The sequence below is a fragment of the Podarcis tiliguerta genome, assembly GCF_965153285.1.
Source record: "Podarcis tiliguerta genome assembly, chromosome: 4".
NCBI lineage: Eukaryota > Metazoa > Chordata > Lepidosauria > Squamata > Lacertidae > Podarcis > Podarcis tiliguerta.
This window is the reverse complement of record NC_139537.1, coordinates 70,124,183-70,136,926: the sequence shown is the minus strand read 5'-3', so window position 1 is coordinate 70,136,926 and position 12,744 is coordinate 70,124,183. Positions and strand designations below refer to the sequence as shown.

The following is a 12,744-nucleotide window of genomic DNA, read 5'->3' as shown; positions in this document are numbered from 1 at the left end:
TCAGTCCTCAAATAAAGCTGGGGGTGGAAAGTCAAGTTTTTATTACGCAGTGGTGAGGGCAACTGAAAACTCATCAATGCAGGCACTTTGCTTCAGTTTTGAAGTGGGCTGCACTTCAGAACTGAAGCAAGAATAAAGCAGAACTGTCTGAAAGAATAAAGCATGGAGAGATAAGGTTGGGTTCAGCTGCCATCACACATACAAATGCCTGGTAGTCTAAGGTCAAGCCTCCACCTCCACCTTTATGCATGAATGGGGCAAGCACATGAGTCAATAAAAGTACCTGCCCACACCATGCTCTGAGTCACATGATGACTCATCTCTCTCTGGAAGGTCTCCAGGTAAATCCCTCCCTGGGTCTGTTTTCTCCCAACCATTGCTTTGTTGCAAAAATCCTGGTGACCCACAGGCTGCCTGTTAGGTCTATCTTCCTCCTTCCTTCCTCCAGTAAAGACAAACACAATCCCAGCCTCTTGGGACTGTAAGAAAACAGCCCACATTGGTGCTGACCATATGGGGGAGGGGGACTTGTTTGAGGCGACCTGAGTGAACACATGGTCAGGGTGACCTCCCACCTGCCTGTGTTCAGACGGCATATTAGGACACTCAAAATGGTTTGAATCCCCTGCCCATTCCACCTTTATGAGGTTTTGTTTATTTGTTTGCTTGCTTGCTTGTTTTTTGAAGAACTACCTTATGGTGACTGGGGTAAAGAGGAGCATTGTAGTAACGTTGTCCAAGAAGGCTGAGAGGATCGCAGCAATAAGACAGAGAATGATAATCATGGCCCACACTTTGCCTCGAGAGAGTCTGTAAGCCTAATAAAAACAGACACAGAGGAAATATGATGGAATTGATTAGCACGATGGACAACATCACAGTTCTTGCTAAGCAATGAGATGTGGAGCTGTCGTTCAGCATCACCTCATACCAAGAGGTACAGTGTTTATTAAGCTGTGGTAACTGGGCAAAGTGACTTTTGCCAGATTTTTCAAAATGGGAAAAGGGGGGGGGGGAACCTTACGAATCTAAGTATTTCAGAAGACAAAAGCCAGTGTTATCATACATTCCCTAAGATACAATGAAGCCAAAGCGAATCGTGCCTAACATTAAAATTTATGAGTACATGTAAAATGCTGCGAAGGTGTGTTTTATTGTCATTTCTTAAAAATCAAATGCATATTCCGCACTTCCTCCCATGGAGTCCATTTTATATTATAGCAATGCACGTTCACTGAAACTGATGGTACATGCTGCGCCAGGCATTCACCATTTGCCACTACTTAATGTGAGAAGTGGTCCTCTTTGCCTTATTGATACTAATGGCATTTAAGTACCATTAATTTAAACAGGGTTTAAGAGAGTTGAGCACTGTGCCTACAGCCCTTACCCATCACTTCTAAGATAATTTTGCCAAAAGCGTCATCCATCTGCTAAAACCTTTAGAAAATTACAGGATGAATGTTGCTGCTTTTTTTGCAAGGTCTGCCTGTAATGATCAAAGCACGAATAGGCTAGAAATAAGTAATTGACCTAAGAGGGGAAGGGAGACAGTCAAATGGACTCAAGCATGCTTTTTTTTTTTGTTCTGTATGGCAAAGTATTATTAAATTCTAGTGCTAAATAGTATATAAATGCTTTCCACTAAAAAGAAGGGAGGAACAGACCTACCTTTACTGCGCAATAATCAAAAAACCCAGTTTCAGAAAAGATGGCAACTAAAAGCATCTATGGAGGTTAAAGAAAAAGAAAATATTTTACTGTTTATACAGTTAATTTTTATCAATAAAGAATGCTTTAATGCGCCCATTTTTGGAGAATCCTTCTGTTCAAATTTGCACACATATTTTCCCTTACTAAACTTAAAAGGGAATGCACAGGTTTTCATTTGGAATAGAGGGATTCACCAGGGCACCCTCCACACTGAGGCCTTTTTATGGGTGTATCCTGCAGCATGCCACAGATGCAATAATAGTGCAGGTCAATTTATACTGGACCATCCACACATTTTTCCATTTTAGTAGTTGTTCTGATATGCTTCCCCAGTGTCACTGCATTACTTGAACTCTGGAACTACCGTGCAACAAAAATAAAAATAAACCATTATGTTTGTGGTATAAAAAGCTACAGAATGTAACCAGGAAATTACAGGACATGCACTCGTCGGAAATGAAGCAGTATATCCAGTCCAAATATTTTGCAAGTGCACAAGTAATCATGGATGCACAATATTTTTTAAAAAAAAAACATCTGGAGGGGCTCCAAAACTTAATCTTTACTAGATCAAATATGATCAGAGATTCAGTGCAAACTGCTTCCCAGTTTTTTAAGGATCTATTTATTGCTTGTCACTTGATAGTCAGTACCAGAGCTTTTTTTTTCCTAGAAAAAGAGGTTCTAGAACTTGTTGAGCTTTTTTTTAAAGGGGGGAGCCTTATGCTGCCTTCTGCAATACCACCCGCAGCCTCTGTCACGCAACACAGAGTACCATGCCACCCGCAGCTTCTGTCGCACAGCCCCCAGCGATGTGCTGATGTGCCAACATGCTGCCACGCTGCAGAGGTGCTGGAACACACACCAAAGAGATGCCAGAACTCAGTTTCGGTGAGTTCTGGCTGGAAAAAAGCCCTGGTCAGTATTAACAAAGCAAAAATTTGACGTCATATCTGTTGGAATGCATGCTCCCCTGCATTATGAAATTATTTCTCCTACCACAAAAGCCAATGGAGGATACCAAAATGATTTCAAAATCTGCCAACCCTAAATTTGCCCAGAAGCTTCCAGTCACATTAAGAGGCATTAAATTTCCAAATTCCTACACTGGAAAAGCTTCAAAGGGAACTAATATGACTGTAGCTGCTCTCAAATGTAGCATATTTTTTTAACGTTTAGCAACAATTAAGTTTGATATAATTCCAGAACACTTAAGGCATAAGGTGTATATATAGAAGTTTTTAATTACCATTCCGAACAAAAGCGCCAGAGTTTCATAATCAATCCATGCCACTACTTTGACCAGGCTCGGCTTCTGCAATTAGAGAGTGCAATTATCATTTAATCCCATAGATCTCCTACCTAGCGATTAGCTCTGCAAATGCAAACTCTTAAAAAAAACCTATTAAAATGCACTTTGACGGAAATTAGTTAGTCTTTTTGCAAGAATTTCTCCGTTGGCACTGTAAAACGCAGACAACCTGAAGGGCTCATTTACAAGGTGCCTACATTAAGCATTTTCGATTGTCTTATTATTTTTGTTTTTCTACACCTTACTGCGCCTTTATGGACATAAATGAAAACTGAAATACTGGGCTCCTTTAGTTGCTGTTTTGCTGACAAGATAATATCATGCAGATTTTTTCTGTGGACAGTTTAAAAGGGAGAAAAACTTTCAAGTTTAAGAACCAAGAGACAAAACTGAACAGTTTTTCTTAAAAACAATGTTGATTTGGCAAGGATTTGTCCGCAGTGCTGTGCTAAGAATGTTTATAATAATTTAAAGAACTGAACAGATAGTGAAGAGGAAGAAGAAAATCACAACCAAAAGGGTATTGTTAAGAACATAAGAGCACTCCTGCTAGATCAGACCAAAGGCTTTTCTAGTTTAGCATCCTCTTTCCTACAGTGACCCGACAGAGTTTCCAGTTTTGTTACCCAGTAACAGGAATTCTGAGGCATGCTGCCTGGAAGTATTATAGAGCTATTACGAGCATTGATAGCCTCATCCACCATGAATGCCATGGTGGATGCAGAATAATGCTGGGGGCACCAGCTGGGGAACCCTTGGGGAAGAAGGCTCAGAGCCAGGGGATTGGTGGTTGGACAGCAGTGAAGGGTCAGAGGGAAAAGAGGGAGCAGACTAGGGGGAGGAGGTGTCAGAAACTGAAGAGGCAACAGGGTTTAGTGAGCAGGAAGAGGCTGTGGCAGAGGGCAGTCGAGACTCAAAGGCACGAGAGGAGGAGGTCTAGGAGACAGAGATGAGGAAGGCTGCTGAAGAATCCTAGGGGTCTCCCAGTCTTGCTGCAGCCATCTCCCTCCCCCCCCCACCAGTCTCACAGAACACACAGAGAAATGAAGAGGGTGGAGCAACGTGAGACAAGATGATGAAGCCTTAGGCTGCTGGGGAATTAACCAGGGGAAGAGCCTTAGAGAGGAGTGGGAAGGTGAGGGTTTTCAGTCCTTGCAGCTGCCACAATGGGGCAACACCTACTGGGTAAGGTTGCTGTGACCACTAGGGATGAGCTGTTTTGTTTCTTTGAATAAAGAGTTAACTTCACTGCCATCCGATGTTTATTATTTTATTGCTGACCTACGCCTGACTCCAGCTCCTGACAATGAATTTGTCTTATCCAATTTTAAAGAAATCTAAATTAGTTATCCACTGTCACATGGCTATCAAGACCTTAACAGCTTGTGGCCAGCACATCTCAGAGATGCTTTCTTCCTATGTCCCATCATTATGCATAATGACTTTAGGAAGCCTTCTTAAGTGTGTCATCTATATGAGGCAATATATATATATATATATATATATGAGGCAATATATATATAGATGGCACACTTAAGAACTATATAACTATAAGTGTGTGTGTGTGTGTGTGTGTGTGTGTGTAGTTCTTACACCTGCAAAGAACTCTCAGGGTCCCTGTCCTGATTCACACATGCAAACACACAACACAAACTATTTTGTGCGTACGCTAAATAGTGTGAATGACTGCAGGCACTTTCACTGAAATGTTTTCTTCCCTTCAAAGACGGCTGCTGATCATGGCAAGGTTGTAAGTGGATTTAGGAATTGGGAGTTTGTAAAAGGAACATATGAGATTTTGCTACTTACATCACCGATCACAGCAAGGGCAGCTAAGGCAGCCAGGGAGCCCAGCATCGCCGCTAATGTCCTGTGAACGATCTGCAACAACAGGAAGGACCAAGCCTATTAGTCCAGTTGTTGTCCTTTTAAGTCTTATTCCGTATGATGTAAAGATCTAGTCACATCTTCCCCTCTTGGTCCTTTGAACACACTGCTTAGAGACGTCTTCAAGGCAAATACTGGCATGTCAACATCAGAAGTGACTGGTCCACAGCCCATAAGTCCATCTGGAAGGGTTCTACTGCCTGCTTTTACACTTTGGCCACACCTGTTTTAATACTTTGGCCACACCCACTTCAACATGCAGCCCCACCTTGAGGATCCTGAATCACCTATTTGGTAGCTTAGGATACATGTTTACCATTTAATTTACTAACTAGTAACCAACTGAGTTCAAACGAAGTTGTGAGAGAGGAAGCTTAATTTAGTTGTGCCGTGCTTCAGGGTTTCATCCTTAGATCTACAAGGACATACACATTTTTATTTTTTTTAATAAATATTTTATTCGATTTTACATAAAAGACGACAAAACAAAACAAAAGCAACAAACAATACACCAAAAACATACAGAATTACACAAACATAACATACTACCAACAACAGAAATAAAAACAATCTTATCTTCATATTGATCTTGCATTAACTTGTTTCTCTGACTTCCCCGAGTCTCCCTTCCCTGTATTCCAATTCATACAATTAAACAACAAATCCCTTCCCTCTGTCATAATTAACCTCCTTTCTGATTTGAATGTCTTAATATAGCTTATTCAATGCTTAGAACTTAAAAGGACATACACATTTTGTCCCCACACTGGAAGAATGTCAAATCCCCCTACTTTTGACAAAACCTTGAATAGTGGGGAGACACAATTTCCTCTCTCACAACCACATTCTCGTGGCTGGAGTGTTGTAATTGCAACAATCACATCACTTTTACATAGATGTTCCCCCTGTGGAAACCAAGATAAAGCATTTCATTCAGTTTTCATTACTTTGCCGCCTGTTTGCAAATATTTAAGAGGGAAGTGGCAAGATGGAATATCTCAATAAATGTTTAAGGCCTCCATGCCAACTTGATTAAGGATGTCCACAAGATTGGTTCTACAAACAATCTTCTTCTTCTTCTTCTTCAGCCATCAAGTGGGTAATTTCATTAAACGAAATGCAATTGCAAAAGGTTTAATATAATTGAAAGAATTTACAGTTATCACCGAATCACCTTCAAATGAGTTAGCAATACTTAAAATATTACTCAGATTTACTTTCTGATGAAAGCCTCATTCCACAAAAGCTCATTCACTGCTAATTTCATTAGAATGTCTTTGGCTGAACGGAAAGTAATAAAGCAACCCCTGCGACTCTTTCTTTTGTTTCTGTCACAATAGGGTGAAAACTTGATAAAAGATTTAGCTTCTGTTGCCCGTTTTATCTGAATTCAGATTTCAGCAGTATTCCATTTTAATCTTAGACAGAGACCCATCACAGAATGAACAGCTGAACTCAACACAGACTCCCTAAACTCATTACACACATAAGCATGGGTACAAAAAGCATTGTAGGTGTAATGGTTCTAGGGGTTGCTCGTGCGTAAGTTGCCGCTACTCCTGGCTAGGTTGTCTGGTTGAACCCTTTCTGTCTGGACAGCCTCAAGTTCCGTGGCTGCCTCAGTCGCTGGCAGAATCCGTCAGTGGGCGTTTCTTGAACCTCTTCCAGCATAGAAGCTGTTTGACGCCCAGTCTCCTCCTACTCTGCCTGCGCGGAAGTCTTCTGCGCAAAGAGGGTGTGGGCAGCGGAGTACCCGTGCCCTCTCCGCTGGTCTCCGGCGAGGAGTCCTGGAGCCACCTCTCTGATTCCCCCATCTGCCCCCCTTCTCCACTGGTGTTACACTGATTTCCTTCCCCAGCGGATGGGCTGCCTCTCTCCCTACTGGGACCCTCTCCGCCATCCCTCTGGAGCCTCCTCTCCGCCTCCAGCTCCGATGGCAGTTCACTGACAGTAGGGGTTATCTCTGCCCCCCAAACACCAATACACATAATGGCCATGGCTCTTTGCACTTGTATATGCATGCATAGCACCAGTCTGTTGTGCACCACAAGCTCCCTCCATGGGCTCATGAACCCTGTCAACTCAAGTTAGTATGGGGAATAAATTGCTCCCTGGCCCCAAATACAGCGACCGAAAGTTCCATAGCAAGGTCATACCAAAGGCAACACCCTCAATAGTGAGTGGTGTGAGCCATATAGCCAAGGAGGGTGGCTGGGACATCCAAAGACGACTGTGGTGCCGGGTCCAGGAAGTGGTCCTTATTTAAGCCCATGGAATGCACCTGAGTGAAGGCTCCAGCAGGAGTCCCAGTCAGCTCTACCCATCCAAAACCTGCCTCAAGGCCCTCCACGACTGGCCAGTTTGCAGGCAGGCCAAATTCAAATGTCCATGGCTGGAGGGAGAGGTTGGGACTTCTCCCACTGGCCATTGAGAACCGGCCCAAGGATCCCGGCAATGGCAGCAGGGCAGTGCTGTGCTGCAACTGTCATCTCACAGAGGAGGCTGAGCAGACTTATACACAATACCAAACTGGATGGACTGAGCGTTTGACTTAGTATGGCAGTAACATAATGATCAAGATATGATGTCAGACATCCTACATCATCCACAGCATTCCCTTTGCTATTTCAGAATTCATTGGTATTTGGGTTGTCTAGGATAACCATCGGGATGCGAGTGGCACTGTGGGTTAAACCACAGAGCCTAGGACTTGCCAATCAGAAGGTTGGCAGTTCGAATCCCCATGACGGGGTGAACTCCTGTTGCTCGGTCCCTGCTCCTGCCAACCTAGCAGTTCGAAAGCACATCAAAGTGCAAGTATATAAATAGGTACCACTCCGGTGGGAAGGTAAACGGCATTTCCGTGCGCTGCTCTGGTTCACCAGAAGCGGCTTAGTCATGCTGGCCACATGACCCGGAAGCTGTACGCTGGCTCCCTTGGCCAGTAAAGCAAGTTGAGCGCCGCAACCCCAGAGTCGGCCACGACTGGACTGGACTGGACCTGGTCAGGGGTCCCTTTACGTTTACCTAGGATAACCATCAACAGCTAGTTCTTTCATTGTAAAAAAACACTGTAAAGATCTATTTTTAAACCTCTCCTCAAGAGAAATTCCCTGAGATGAAGAAACATCTTCTCACAAGGCCTTCTAAGGAACAGAACAGGAATTTGAAATGGATATTTAACATGCCATAGATCACTTGCAGTAAGGTAAGATTTCACATATCTGAAAGCTACTGTGCGGTTGTTGTTTCCACAGCATTTGTATGCTCTATGTAAAGTTTTTCAGTGTTTTGTATCAGTAGCTAATTTATTATTTTCTGGTTACTTCTGCCAGACAGTGTGGGATTACATAGTATCTAAAAAAATAGGATAGACTGAAGCAGAAATTCAGATATCTAGTATCAGCTTCCTACTCCTTTGGAGAAAGAGCTTGAGTGGATTTTTGTTAGACAATTCCATACAGTGTTGGGGGTGTTTCATTCTAAAATTCATTGTGCTAAGGCTGTGGCACTGGGGAGTCCCAGGTGGTAAAGGGCTGTTTAAGAACCAAACCAAGAATAGTCTCATAATTTAAAACAATGAACGCCTTCCCAGCCCATATCCAGAAAATATATGTTTTTGATAGTCCACTCAGTTGTTTATTCAAAGACTAAGAACTATAAGGAAGTTGATTGCTGATTTCTGAATTTATGCTTTAAGTCTGCACTATGTTGAAGAAGTATGCTATACTGTGCCATCTGGCAGATGACACCAGAAGGGGTCAAAACAGTTGCTGATAGCAACAAAACTGAAAAAATGTTACACATTGTGGCATATAGTGTACTTGAACATGGATTGTTCCATTTTGACTACATAAGCACCAGTACCCAGAGATATATGAGATAATCCAGAAGGCGATTTAAAGAAGAACATTTCCCTTTCATTTATGATTGCATTTGCCATTACTAAAGAGAACGTAATGCAAGAGGTTCAATGGATTTTTGACAATTAGTATTTAAGGAAAGTTCTCCTGTTTGCTCTTTTTCAATCTTCTACCCTATATCCATTTACAGTGATACCTCGGGTTAAGAATTTAATTCGTTCTGGAGGTCCGTTCTTAACCTGAAACTGTTCTTAACCTGAGGTACCACTTATAGCTAATGGGGCATCCCACTGCCACCGCACCACCGGTGAGTGATTTCTGTTCTCATCCTGAAGCAAAGTTCTTAACCCAAGGTACTATTTCTGGGTTAGCTGGTAACCTGAAGCATCTGTAACCTGAACTACCACTGTACTTAATGAGGAAATTAACAGCGCCAGCCCTACTGTTAAACAGAATGCAGCAGCTTCAGGCAGCAAATACTAGGGGGCAGGGAGCAACACCAGGATGTTAGCAGAAAGGAACTGTGTGTACCACCAGACCCACTAAGCTAGACTGGTTTCTTCAGTCATGGTGGAGCACTCTGTCCAATTGCCAGTTGAAGTAAAAGTCAACTGCTAGCCTAGTTGCCTTGTTGTCCTTTGCCTCAGGCAGATATAGATAAGGCTGCCATGCATCCAGGTTTCCCCGGACACATCTGGGAATCGAGCTGAAAAATGGCGTCCAGGCGGGAAACCCAGACGTATGACAAATAGGGCAATTAAGAAATCTCCCAAAAACCACAAAACTTAATTTTTTGTGAGATGTTCCTAAAAAATAAAAGCTCAACAACTTTGTCCAGATTTTCACTTTGGGGAATGTGGCAAACCTATTCATAGAGAACATTTTCTAATGAACATCGTATTAGGCTTCTTTTGGTAGTGTATGAATAAATAACATACTATGTTTTATTCATTTTGTTTCTCTATTACAAGCAGTGGAGCATGGTATATAAAAGTACCTGAAGACATGTCCCAGGAAATAAATAAATAAAACAACCTAAATGGATGACCCCCAAACACAAAAGAGGTACTCTTGAGAAAGTAGTCATAGAAACAAAACCTGAGACGATCCTGTTGTTTTGCTCTGACAAGGGTTTCATGAGATCCCACACAAACAAACAAAAAGAATTGTCTGGGCAGTAATAACATCTATGCAGTATTTATATTAACTGAAGATCACTGCAGTATACCTACAAGGCTGAGTTGAAGTATTACCAAGCTGACATTTTGTACTGAATTTTGAGCAAATGTTGGGAACCCCGTGAGCTCACTCAGAAACATATTTTGTTTACTTCTTCTGTTACTTTTTACAAATACTGCAGCCACAGAAAACAAAGGGGGGTGGATTTCCATATGTTCTAGCACTGTATTCACCACACAGCATAAAAGACAATGTTATCATTCATTTAGATAATAGTGTGAGTCTCCCTAACTTCCTGTGCTGTACTGCAAAGTACAGTGAGTATTATTCAGTTGCCCAGACAATATATTTTCTTGTGTTGTGACCGTGTCCCATGACCCATATTATGGATGATCCACAATCATATTATAAACTAGTTGTGTTCTGTGATATAAACGAGCACTGCTAGTTGTTTCTTTTTTTTTCTTTTCCAATGTATTTCTTATCAATCAAAAAAAAAAATGGTGTGGTGCAAGCAAATTTTTATTCTGAAACTGTGGCTCAGAGGGAAAAAGTTTGAGAACCACTGCTGTATATTAAGAAAAATAAAATTACCCCTCTCACAAAGACACTCACATACAAGCCCTTTCTGTGAGAATGAGCCTGCAAAAGGTCAAAGCAGAACTGGTCTCTGGTAGGTGTGTAATGATTTTTTTAAAAAAAAGCTGGGGGGAAATTATAGAGGACTAAGCAGACAGGATGGAAATATCTAAACCAACACTGTCAGCTTACATTCTATACATTTTATGTTGTTTGTTCAAAGCTCTTTCACCATAAAGAAAAAAAGCAGCTGATCCCTCAAGGTTTATTCTTTATAACTTAATTTATTCAGGAAATCTAATGATTGAATCTCTGATAGAAATTTATCTTTGTAACAGAATTCACAGAAAACATATTTTCTCGGGAATAAGCCCCATTGAGCCCATTGGGACTGACTAACAAGTAAGAATGGACGCAGGTGGTACTGTGGGTTAAACCACAGAGCCTAGGACTTGCCAATCAGAAGGTCGGCGGTTCGAATCCCCACAACGGGATGTGCTCCCATTTCTCAGTCCCTGCTCCTGCCAACCTAGCAGTTCGAAAGCACGTCAAAGTGCAAGTGGATAAATAGGTACCGCTCCGGCGGGAAAGTAAACGGCGTTTCCGTGCGCTGCTCTGGTTCACCAGAAGTGGCTTAGTCATGCTGGCCACATGACCCGGAAGCTGTACACCGGCTCCCTTGGCCAATAAAGCAAGATGCGCACCGCAACCCCAGAGTCATCCGCGACTGGACCTTATGGTCGGGGTCCCTTTTAACAAGTAAGAATGCATTCAATTGATTGTTGGGGGGGGGACAAAAATAAGCAAGACTTCAACAATTCTCAAACAAAGAACCATAGATGTATTCCATCTAGAGAATTTAAATTCCTGCTCAGAATTCATACCAAGTTACTCACACTCAATATCAGCCAAACCTTTGCCTGAAGAAAAATGCAGAGAAGGCGTAGGTTTGTCACATTCTGGGTGCACTGTATGTGCTAAAAAGAAGTTTAATGGAACAAAAAGTGAAAGTTAATAATGTCAATTTGTGCCCCAAAGAGCCAAAGTTCTTATAGCTCACATATACGAAGCAGAAACATGTCTTGACCAGCCTATGGAACTATCCTTTGAATGTTGCTTTGGAAATAGCACTGAAGGAAATGAGACTTGTGAGCAATGATAATGTGGCCAATGAATTCAGTGTGACTTAGGGTGGATCTACACACGGGGGGGGGGGACAGCTAGAAATTAAATTGTTATAACAAAAGGGGGAAAACGCCATGTAAAATCGCATAGAAAAGTTTTCTGCTCTACAGCTCCATCTGGTGTTGCATGTTTATAACAAATTCAAAACACTGTTTTTTGACTAAGGTAGCTGAGTCCCTGCTTCCTAGCAGCCATGCTTAAAATTGCAGCAATAATTTATGGGTCCTACAAATCCATGGTTGGCCTTGACCCATGGCAGGGCCTTTTCAGCGGCAGTTCCCCATTTGTAGAATGCCCTCCCTGATGAGGTACATCTGTTACCATCATTATTGTCTTTCAGGAGGAATTAAAAAATCATTCCTGTTCACTCTGATATTTGAAGGCTGAAAGATACTGTCCCCAACAACAACCGTCAAATAATGTGAATGACCAGTTTACCAGGTGCCACACAGAGACCACAAACTGAACATGTTTTGATTATATTCTGCAACAATCTAAAGCAATTTGGTAATTTTTTTCCCAGAGAATCTTCATCAGCTCATTGCACTGTTCAATGGACTGTCATATTATATCCCAGGGGTTGTGAACCTTTTTGGACCAGTGGGCACGTTTTGAATTTTGAGAAAGTGCTGTAAATGCCACTGATAGGGTTGGTGATCCCTCTTAAGAGTGATCATAATCCCAGATCTAAAACATTACCAGGTTACTATGCAATAGTGAAAAAGATTAATTGCAAGAATGCAAAACCCTTCCAAATCCATAAGGGAGCTTTACTTCATTTACAACAGATTGTAAAAGCACTAGTTCAATGGAGGAACTGACAATTATGTTCAACTCATCTCCATAAAGCAGGCTCAACCCACCAAATTCCACATAAAAAGAACACTACTTCGTGATATAGTCAATATTGCAGCTTCAGATTGCTTTGGACAAAGGAGGCGAACCTTTAGGGCGGAAGAGAAGTAAGTCTCACTAACCAAATATATCTTGAGGAAAAACCCATTTTCAGACTCATTCAGTGCTATC

General features: G+C 41.9%; 1 protein-coding gene across 4 annotated transcripts in view; it reads right to left on the bottom strand.

Moving 5' to 3' along the window:
* Nucleotides 1-12,744, bottom strand: part of OCA2 (OCA2 melanosomal transmembrane protein) — a 147,358-nt gene that overhangs the window by 79,130 nt on the left and 55,484 nt on the right. For all 4 annotated transcript variants that reach the window (XM_083437759.1, XM_083437757.1, XM_083437760.1 and 1 more), the window contains 4 exons: nt 4,835-4,906; nt 2,963-3,028; nt 1,672-1,728; nt 694-818 (listed from right to left, as the gene is read on the bottom strand). In XM_083437759.1, the coding sequence (XP_083293885.1) occupies nt 694-818; nt 1,672-1,728; nt 2,963-3,028; nt 4,835-4,906 (320 nt within the window). The remainder of the gene's footprint in view (nt 1-693; nt 819-1,671; nt 1,729-2,962; nt 3,029-4,834; nt 4,907-12,744) is intronic.